The 11,188-nt window shown below is 30.9% G+C and overlaps 1 protein-coding gene across 3 annotated transcripts; it reads left to right on the top strand.

Annotated features, from left to right (window-relative positions):
- The first annotated feature begins 4,814 nt into the window (after positions 1-4,814).
- Positions 4,815-10,632, top strand: LOC132752172 (uncharacterized). 3 transcript variants are annotated; one of them, XM_060742467.1, is made up of 6 exons: positions 4,815-5,321; positions 5,579-5,665; positions 6,426-6,660; positions 8,772-8,932; positions 9,173-9,391; positions 9,676-10,632. In XM_060742467.1, the coding sequence occupies exons 3-6, from the start codon at positions 6,431-6,433 to the stop codon at positions 10,134-10,136; spliced, it is 1,071 nt and encodes a 356-aa protein (XP_060598450.1). In that variant the 5' UTR covers positions 4,815-5,321; positions 5,579-5,665; positions 6,426-6,430; the 3' UTR covers positions 10,137-10,632. The 3 variants fall into 3 exon arrangements, with proteins under 3 accessions (XP_060598450.1, XP_060598449.1, XP_060598448.1); XM_060742466.1 differs by having other exon boundaries at positions 4,815-5,665; positions 9,676-10,631; XM_060742465.1 differs by lacking the exons at positions 4,815-5,321; positions 5,579-5,665 and adding an exon at positions 5,692-6,238 and having other exon boundaries at positions 9,676-10,629.
- Positions 10,633-11,188: the final 556 nt, after the last annotated feature.

The raw sequence follows: 11,188 nt of genomic DNA, 5'->3' as shown, positions 1-11,188 counted from the left end.
AGGAACAAATAATGACGATGACAGTCAATCTTCCGAAGACGAGATCTATTTAGATTATCTGCCGGTTGTGTCAAAAAATGAAGCTATTGATTGTTTGCACTAGATTAGGTTATACTTTGAGTCTAATGCACATGTTGGAAAAACAGTTTTTAAAAGTTTATTGAATATTGAATTTAACCTGAAGAGTTGTAAACATTCCCACACTAAAATTAGCGACTTCTTCAAAGCAAAGTGATTATTTTTGTGCATGATACTGTATCGTTAATAAATAACAATATTGCATATATGGTACATATCATATAATTATCTTATAGATATATTTATACATACAAATTTTATTAAAAAGAAACAACATTGCAATTATTCCTTAATCAATATAAGGGAGACAACAATGACGAATTCGAACTCAAGAGTTATATCTCTTAATCAAATGCTCTTCTAAATGGAGGACGATGGTAAACAATTAGTTCGTTATATGTAAAACTGTTCGCTATAAAAACTTCTGATACAAGGAACTAATTCGCTATATGCTTACAAGGAACTCCGGATATAAGGAACAGATTTTGAATGTCCCAGTGAGTTCGTTATAAGCGGAGTTTACTGTATATATATATATATATATATATATATATATATATATATATATATATATATATATATATATATATATATATATATATATATATATATATATATATATATATATATATATATATATATTGTTCAAATATAACATTACTGAACGGTTGTTAAGTCTGCTGTCTGCATGGTATATCTGTTACTAATTTTAAAGAATATTAATACAAAACCAGGCTGAAAATTAATTAATGTACTTTATCTAGGTATAGCTAATGAAATTCAAACTGTTTAATTGTGATATGATATTACAACCATTTTTTAAAGCTATTTGTCTCCAGATGAGTCAAACATTTTCAAGAAAAGCAAGACTAAATATTGAAAAATAGAAAGTAAACAAAAGTTTCCAGTTTTTATTTATGTTATGTGCAAGTATAATGGCTGGGTTTACAGTGTTTATCACTACATTTCTACTGCATGACTTACATGCTATAAGGGCTATATAAGGGGGCTATCTGCCTCGTGTGTTCCTTTTTGGTAATTGTGTTGACATTCAAGTACCGTTTGCAATGTGAACGTTACTGTTTTTGTGCACTTCTCAATAATCTACTTTTTAATAAATTTAACTTTTCATGAAAATAGTATGGATCGGATCTGGAGGCATGCCGCTTTAAATAATAAATATGTCTGAAAAATAATTTCAATTTGTAATTTTTCAAAAATAGAATCCATATATTAACTGTATAACAAGTTAACATACAGCGTTTAAATCTAAATTGAAGGCTTGTTGGTATGATCACGTTACCGTGTCATGGTTGTCCTTTACAAAATATGCTTTGAAATTGTAAAACTGTGGTATATACCAGTCTAATTTAAGGTAAAATTTAGGTCGAGATATGTTGAGCGCTAGGGTGTATAAGGGTGAATATACATAATTTATGGGCGAACGGGGAGGAGAAATTTGAGTGAGGAAAATGTAGTCACTCACTGTTTTAGGGATTTTTAAATACAAACAGATATAAACCTTACCGTTTTTGGTTGAAAATGACACAATATTGTATAAGCACCACATATGGTTTATAAAAATCTGGAGACAAAGTGATCCCTGTAGAGTTGACAGCACGTATCAATAAGAGAGTTCAGGCACAAAAAATGCACTTTCGTCGATGAGATTTTATTGAAATATGGCACAACTTTTAACACATTTATAATATGTCAATTTTATTGGCTACATTCGACCAGGAACATGCATGGATGCACTAGTGCAAGAACAAATACGACGTGGCACAGGGAACTTGAAAGAAAGGTTCAAGGCACAACCGGCCTGGAAGGTCTCAAAGATCGTATTCTTATAGGGATGCATAGATGTCATACCTGGCAATATGATTCAAGGTTTAAATGAGGTTCTTAAGATGTACGATCCGGTCACGCTTATCAGGAAGTGTAAATATGTCCTTAATTTTCTCCCTTTCTTATATCATGTAAAAATCAACAAATTATAGGTGCACGGTTAGTAGAAATGTATAATGGAGTTTCTCTAGCTCAAAACATGCAACATGAGCAGAAGTTAATTGCTTTTCTCACAAACATTACGGAAATTTAATGATCGCAGAAAAAGAATCCTTATATTTCTTATAGTTTTGTATAGACGCGTATTTATACGACGTCGGTTCTTTTGTACAATTCCTGTGTTATTTAAATATTTCTGCGTTACTAGATAGACACGGTGTTACAGTCATTGAATACGATCGAGAAAATACAACAACTATACGCTTATGACTCAGGTTTCTTTGTATCTGGTAAAATAAATCTGAAGAAATTCTTTCTTATGAGACTTATAAGATTGGTTAATTGACTTTAAATTGTCTTTGCATCTTGGCAAGACAGAGTCTTTTATTTTTGGTCTAAGTTTCAACTAAAACTGGCCCTAGCTTCCAGGTCACATGTAATGTTACTGCTATAAAGTACACATCTTTTGTTAAGTATGTAGGTACAAAACTGGACCAAATTCTTTTGGCGTCGCCCTTTGATGCTTTGCATCAATGCTTTTCTTGTAACTTAATAGAATAATCAACATCATTGAGTAATAATAACAATATTGTTTTTGTTAGCGGAAGCGTTGATGTCAAGTTTGCAGCTGTGACCAGGTGGGGATTCAGCACTTATGGAAAGAATTTTCATACGGCGGTTATCTATCATTAACCTCAATGTGGCATGATGTTAGTGCCATTCAATGAAAAGCGGTGTATGTTCCTCAAATAAAAGAATGTGTGTGCCCTAAACAAGAAAACAATTGGCGGTTCTTAACAAAATTGAAGAAAGGTCAAGATCACAGTAACACTGAATGTAAAAACTGTTTCGCTTAAGAAATTAACAAATGTATTGACGACAGTATAAACAAGTTGTCTTTTTAAAAAGGAACAGCGAAAGATATGCAATATTTTTTTTATTGTTCAAATTACGGGAAAGTGTTCGATAAGCATCTGCAAACATTGTATCGGATATTTCCATAGATCTTCGGATATGTTCTAATTCGAAATTATGGTTGTTGTTCTGGAGTTAAAGGAGCAGAACAATTTCAGTAAACTGTCTCAATCAGGTTAATAAAAGTGTTTGGTGATATCGTGGCTATAGTGTTTACCGTTACTATTTCTCGAAACTTAAAAAAAAATCTTTTCAGATAATATTAATAATCCATCTAAACATATTAAAGGATTTAAAACGGAATAATCCGCTGTTCGAAGTGTTAAATGTAATGTAAATAATATTTTTTGATTTTTCCTTTTATTAAAGTTTTGTTCACCTCGATGCTAAATTTTCGTTTAAGTAAACAGTCTTATTTTGAAGCAAAGCATGTTTATAACAATTTTCAAAGACTTTTTTTAATGATAACAAAAGCATGAATTGATAATATAAGTGATAAAGATTATCAGTCATACTAATTCCGTTTTGTTCAATTAGAAAGTACAGGACACTAAACATTAAAAATCTAATAGCCGATCAATAGAAATTGAAAACATACGAAACATGGAGACCAACTTCACTGAACAAAACACACAACTGAAACAATCACACAATGGTGCGCTATCGGAGTAATATGACTTATTGTGAATATCTGCAAACGAATAGGATAGTCAAGAAAATATGAAGCAAATATTTGAATCGAAAATAAAAAAATAAAAGACAAATAGTGACACTAAAAACACTTTTCTTTCACTCCTGTCATGATACGATATAGTTTGCGATTTTTATGCTTCGCAATAGACTCTTATAAATCCGAAGTATACTGGGAGAGCCGATGTTTTATAATTGTAACAAGACAACCAGAAACAACAACAACAACAATTATATAAGGCTGAACCCCATGATTATTCCACATCAAAAATAGGACATTTTATCATTTGTTGATGGACAAAAGAGAACTACGAATTACGATAAAACATTGTATTTACGGTTAGATTGTCTCAAAAGTGAAACTCATTTTAAAAGTCACGAAGTTTTGCCAAAAGAACATATAATTTGGATTTAACAGACCAAAAATTATTGTCAATGTACCGAAACTTTTAAAAACTATGTTAAAGAATTCAATTAAAATAGCGAGGATGGTATTTGATGATTAAGATGTTAGCATACAGTTCTATGAATAATTACTCAAATTTTCCCCGTAAAAATATACTCACAGATGTTTCACGCTTATCTATTGGGGGTTTGGGTGGCCGAAACGGTAAATGTATGCGGTATATGTATGCCTATGTGCATACTTTAATTTTAGAATAATGTGATTCTTTGTTTGTTCCTTATAAATGAGACTCGCGACCCCCTCTTGAAAATTAGTAAAATGCCGAATATGATTTACCCATCAGGTAAAGAATTCTTATCCGTGCCTTCTTCTATACTTATTATAAATTAAATAAGGGGCACTAACTCTTGCAGACTTTACGGCCTACCGCCACTTCTAGTCAAATGAGGGTTGTCCGTCTTCCACGTCAGATACATATTTCTTTGTCAATAAGAGACAATTAATTTACTTAAAACCATCAAGATTTGAAGCCTTACCCAAAAGGTAACCTGTTTTCGAATAATTTATTTTTAACTATTGAAATGTACATAATATTGATGTTTTTGTTCTTTTGTCTGCCTTAGCGTAATATAAAATGTTTTTTGTGTTAATGTAACATAAGGGATTTCAATATTTTTTCTTTAAAAAAAATCAGAATGTTGGCTTAAATAGCAAAAGTATTCGTACATTATTTTAAGCTATAACGAGTACAAAATATTGTGCCATGTATGATCTATTTATATTAATGATTACGTATTTTAGAATTCGAACATGCAACTGTAGCATAAAAATAGTTAAAAATGGAAAATTGTTACTGGAATCCCATAATAAAATCATAGCTTATACGCATGACTGTAACAACTAAGAGATATTGTTCATATAAAAGAAATAAGAGCTGGAAGACTAACTTAATCTTTACCAGGTCGCGAACATTTGGGGATAGCGCACCCCGGTATCAGTTACAATGACCCATCTTTTTTAAGTATTTAAAGTTTAACAATAAATAAAGATTTTAATCTATATAGCAAACCAGCGTTTTATCAAAATATTATCTCCATTGAAATAAATCTTGTTTCGAGTATTAAATTGTGCGCAGGCCGTGTAAATGTAGAGATTAAAGATAAAAAACTTAACAATTTATTTCAGATATCGTATGGTCCTTCTTTTATATCACCTACAATGGACGGTAAATATTCATTCCTATGTTAACTTGATATAAGAAGCGTGTAATAAAATACTTCCATTTGAGTATCAAGTTACGGCATTAAGTTTTCATTATCGCTTCTTTGAAAAGCTATTTAAAGTCTTCAAAATCAATATTTTATATTTGTCCTAATTATTTTCAACTTTATTTATTGAATTCATAGCTGCAGTCGTAAATACACGTGTTAACCGGTGAGGAGTGGAAGCAGTGTCAGAATAATTCATTTTGTTTTTCTTTAGTCCTGCAATTTTGCTGAAAAAGATATCACAGAAAATCATTTCTATGTTAAGAAGAGCAATGTTGTGAATCAAACTGACATTCATCTAGTGAGTTTTGGCGAGTTTCTCTTTTTCATTTTTGTATTGTTTTGATGTATATCTCATTATGCCTATTCAAATAAGGAAATAACGCCTTTTGTGCTTTTACGGACGAGCGAATCCTCATTAAACATAGATAAGAGGAACATACATACTTAATATTTATAATATGACCCCAACACCAAATGAGGTTAATCAGAGTTTCCACTTTTCGTATTTATAGGGCTTGAATTCTTTGAAAATCTATATTTAGTGGTGTCCTACATTTTTGAATGTCAAAATTATATTTGGAGATCTCTTAAGCTTTTTTTTATATTGTTAATAACCTGCCTGATTTATGTAAGGATAGGTTCAATTTGTGAACATTCTAAAAAAGGAATTGACAATCATCTGGGATTTCAACAGACAAATTTCGATTGACGTAATGTCTGGCTTTATAAATAGATTTAATGCGCTCATTATTTGACTAAGTTTCAAAGTTTTCAGATAATGTACATTTAATTCAACTATAGTTCATAGTTTAAGTACAACAAGCTTGCTAGCGAGACGCTAGAAAATTGAGTAAAATGACATCTTTAAAAGGTAAGCTAATGTTACGAGTTATGAGTTATTCTATTCAGTTTCATACAGTTTTACATGAATATATTTTTACTTCAATGTGTCAACACAATCTCAATTCATTTTTAAGATTGATTTTGTAACATTGATATTTACAACAGTTTCTGTTAAATGAAGTTTTGATAAGTATTTCTATATCCTTTGAATGTAGGTCAAATGAACCTGTCTCAAGCAGAAGAACAGGACAGTCCAGAGCTTTTTAAAGCTTTCCTTAACCTTTTAGAACAAAATGATGAACTGCCAGAAAATATATTAATGTTTGGAATAAGTGGGGCTGGAAAAAGTTCTCTTATCAATACAATACATAAAGTGTTAACAGGGAAATATTTTGAATTAGCTGTAACTGGACGCGGTGCAACGCAAACTTTAACAAAGGAGTTAAAAAGGTAAGTGTTTAATTGTATGCGGGATATGCAGATTAACTAGAACATAATCAATGAACATTTTTATAACTGGTGTCTTAAGGTGACAACAGACACTTTCCGTGGTACTCACATAAATGTCATTTAAACCAAGTTATTTTAGTAATAAATGTTATTTATTTAATCTTTGTGCATTAAATGTCAGTGATCATCATAAAAAATAACATATTTGAAAAAAATGCCTTTTTAATCGATTGATTTTGAATAAAAATCCTAAAATTTTAAATCGTCATATCAAAGTCATTTTTTATATTTTTGTCATCAAACTTTTGGAAAATAACCATACTTATATTATCTGGAGAACCGTGTCTCAAATTTTTTCTATCTTTTCTCAAAAAAATATTACCTAACGTCAAACATTTTATGCGACTTTTTTCACCATACATATTACGTAATTAAAGATAATTAAGTCGCTGATTGAGCAACCAAAAATCCCTGACACGGTTCCCTCCGTAAATGAATTTCCTTTCATGTGCTTTAAACCGCATGTTAATTGCTTGATTATTAAAAAAGTTATGCCGATTCAAAGTTAGTCCGACCCACATCAAACGCAGTGTCATAAATCGGCTGTTCTCTCTCGGACCCCTACGTTTCACGCTAAATAATTGCATAATACACAAATATCGCACCAGAGAGGGTCACAAGTTGCGGTAACATACTCTAACAACATTTATGACCCAGTGACATCTGACCAATTAAAAAGCTGCTAATTAATATCAGTTTATAGCCGAAATTTCTTCAATTCTTAACGTGATTTACTGTCCGTCTGGTATCTGTCGCACATGTCACGTGACTATCGGTAGAATTAGAGGCACTCAGTGGGGGGAAATGGAACGCATTTGCGCACCGCTAGCGGGGTATTTAATTGTTTCCTTTTTGAAGTTTATTATTATTATCATCAGCATTATTATTGTATTATACCAGTGTCACTCTGCCTGTGTATTTGTGTATGAAATTCAGTTAAAATATAAAATAAAATAACAAAAAACTGAGCTTCTGACAGTCTTTTAAAGTCCATGGTAGATGTACAAATAAGAACGGGATATTATATATTTTTTCCACCAAATTGATAATGCTTCACATATTATAATAGAAATAAAAGGTATTACTCGATCATTATGATCTGGCCTTCTTGACTTCTATTATCATGAATATCATCTATGCACGGCATAGAGATCCAGTTTCTACCGGGATAGACAATAAATTTCATACTTTGTCCTGTGTCCGATTTACTGTCGAACAATTTATTTTCACTGAGAATATATTTTAATATCTTTTTTTATTTATAGAGAAATAATCACCCTTAGACAATCTAAAATGGTTTAGAAATTTGTCAGGGACACCTTACCACAAGTCATATAGACGTTCACATAAAAAATGTTGTCGGTTTTTGTTGTTGTTTTACTTGACAGTGTTAGAAAACGAGGTTGAATGTAAAATAAGCCCTTGAATCCGTACACAATCTATCAATTCAATGTAATATCTATCAGATTAACGGGACAGACAAATTATTTTCCCACATTATGCATATTTTAGCAACTACATTTTTAATCAACCCCGTGGTCGTGCGATTTGCCGCTATGCTTAATTATTTATGTTTCATACATTATGTTACGTATACATTGGCCGACAATTTCTTAATTTATAAAAAAGACTAAATGTTGAGATATTCATAAAAAATGTACGGTATACGATACATGTATTACGAGAAGTATGGACCAGTATGGACCTGTAATTCACGGATATATGGAACTACCGATTTCCCTCATTGATGCCTCAACAGGGGGCGGAGCGTTATCGATAATCGACAGGTTACGCGAATAGCAGATACAAATAGTATAGGTACCGTTTTAAAACGTTTAAAACACATTGTTTGGACTAACTGCTTCCAAAATTAAATCACGAATGTGTTCAGAAAAGGTTGATAAATCTACTTAGCAAAAAATCTCATTTTAGGTAATTTCAGTGATAATTGACTCCGTTGTCACCTTAATAACTGTTACAAATACATATATATTTTATCTACTTTTAGTTACAACAACAAACTTTATTTTCGATACCCTATTTCCTTTCAGGTACGAAAACTGTGGAGTTAAGAAAAACTGGATAGCTGACTCATCGTATAAAGAAAGGATTGTTCGTATGATTCCAAAGTTTCCAAATTTGATAGATTTTGCAGGCTTAAAAAATGAAAATAACAACAATTTACGTGACATTATCGAACTTATCTTAGGAGGTAAACAGCTATTTTGATAATTGATATCATTTAAATACATGTAAAATAATTATGTAACGCAAAGATATTGTAATGTTAGAAACATTCTTAAAAAGTATAACTGACAATTCATTAGGCATGCGTACAATATACACATATACTTCTAGCACTGACAGATCATTAGGCATGTGTCAATGCAGTTTATTCAGGTGTAATTTTACATAAATGTTTTATATCATTATAGTTGGGTTTCTTTTCTAGGATACATCCCGCCAAATATAACAATAGAAGCTTTGGAAGAAATCCAAAACAAATACGGAATGGAAGGTCTTAAAGTACAATACAACAAACAAAACCCTTCGTGGAAAGTCGATAGAATAATTGTGACACATGGTTGTACAGACTTAGTCCCGAAAATGCTGCTAGAAGCATTGAAACACGTTTTGAGTTTATACGATTCGGAAACAGGCAAAAGGCTTTGTAAGAGCATTTTTACTAAATATTCACATTTTCTTGTAAATAAAAATGTAGTAAATTGTAAAAAAAACACATTTGTATCGCACATGATAGCCAAAATGAAAAATTACATGTATTTCTATATTAAAACTTAAATTACGAATAGTGTCTATCATTATAGTATATGACAGTGTATTAAGGTCTACTATAAAAAGTCATAGTAAATGGACCGTGAAATCTTCAATAATTACTTCTATTTTAATGATATAACAGCTTTCTGAAAGTATCCAACACATATCCATTTACAGACCATTGCAGACTATATTTGCTCATCACAAAATATGATCAAATTATTGACAAAGACCAAACAAAGAGAAAGAAAACATATCTGCACGAAAATGACTGCAATATTGAAACTGTAGAGAAAGAACTTCTAGAAACACTCAACATGGAAGGAGCTTTCGATAGCAAAGGACAGCGCTGGGTAAATTTGACAGATGCCAATAAACATGAAGATGCCCAGGTGGATAGGGATACATTGATATTCTTAAAGAAACTTGTTCAGCCTATCCCAAAGCAGGAAATAAATCATGATTCTCGCGGATGGCAAACTAGACTTCATCTCAAATTGCTATATTTCAAGCAAAACTGTCCAGATATGCTTTCAAATTTTCATCAAGTACTTATATTTCTGACGATTGTAGCAATTGTGGTAGCAGTTTTGTCTCATTTAGCGGACAAAGATCCTGCAAATAGCGCCAAATCTTGAAGAAAAAAAACAAACAATTGACAGTGTTTTGTATGTATTTTCTAAAATTGACATGTATAATTATTTCTTGATTTCTCTCCTATTTTGTACTGTTTTCGTACATTTTAGTTATTTACTAGCAATTTAATTTGTTAAATTACACATCAAAACAAATTTTGGTTGAGAAGCTTAAGGACAATATTTTGCTTAGATGCAATGTTCTTTTTAACCTTTATTGCAAAGTAAAATACATGCAATGTTCATGATAGTTTCAACATGCGTTGTATATTTATTGGCGTCCGCGCCGAAGCGCGGCGCCTTATGGAATGAAATGAGATTTTGTGAAAGGGCGACAGCAACTTCTCGAGCCTTTTATTCGGTCATAATAAAAGCCGATCATTCCGATCGGTATGAGGGTGCTTGATTATTATAAAGTTGCAATATGTACAATGAATAGCGACCTGGAGAATTTCGCAATGCAAACATTTTCAAATGAAATAACATTTTCCGTCTCTTCGTTTTTTTTTTTATCATTTTTAGTACACAATGGGTTATTATGGTATGGTAAAATACAATAATGAGTTGGTGATCTAAAAATTTATTGATTATATATAAACATACAATTCGAAAAAAAAAACAACAACAACAACAATAGCATGTTTATTTTTAAATTATCTATATGTGATAAAAACAATAAATATGTACAATAATTGAGAAAAAAGGTACATTTTTATGGTATTAATATGACACTATCAACTTTGAAACATTTTATTTAATTTGTTACTCGTGTTTAGTAAAGATGCCGAGGAATTATTCAAAGTAACAAATTAGATTTTATGAATTATTCAATCGATTGATAATTTAAAAAACGATAAAGAAAAATACCAATGTGCCTGTACATGGTTTAAGAATAAACAATATTATATATTGAAAGATTAACCATAATTTACTGACTTTTTCCAGTTAAGTTTTGACTTATAATCGTTGGTCAATATGACAATTGAATTCTTAAAATTTATTTTACAATTTTAATAAAAAAAAAGAATAGTAAACATAAAAACTCAGTATTACAA

This window comes from Ruditapes philippinarum, unplaced genomic scaffold, assembly GCF_026571515.1.
Source record: "Ruditapes philippinarum isolate M1 unplaced genomic scaffold, ASM2657151v2 ctg8010_1_1_1_1, whole genome shotgun sequence".
Classification (NCBI taxonomy): domain Eukaryota; kingdom Metazoa; phylum Mollusca; class Bivalvia; order Venerida; family Veneridae; genus Ruditapes; species Ruditapes philippinarum.
The sequence above is the reverse complement of the archived record's forward strand: the minus strand, read 5'-3'. Positions and strand labels throughout refer to the sequence as shown.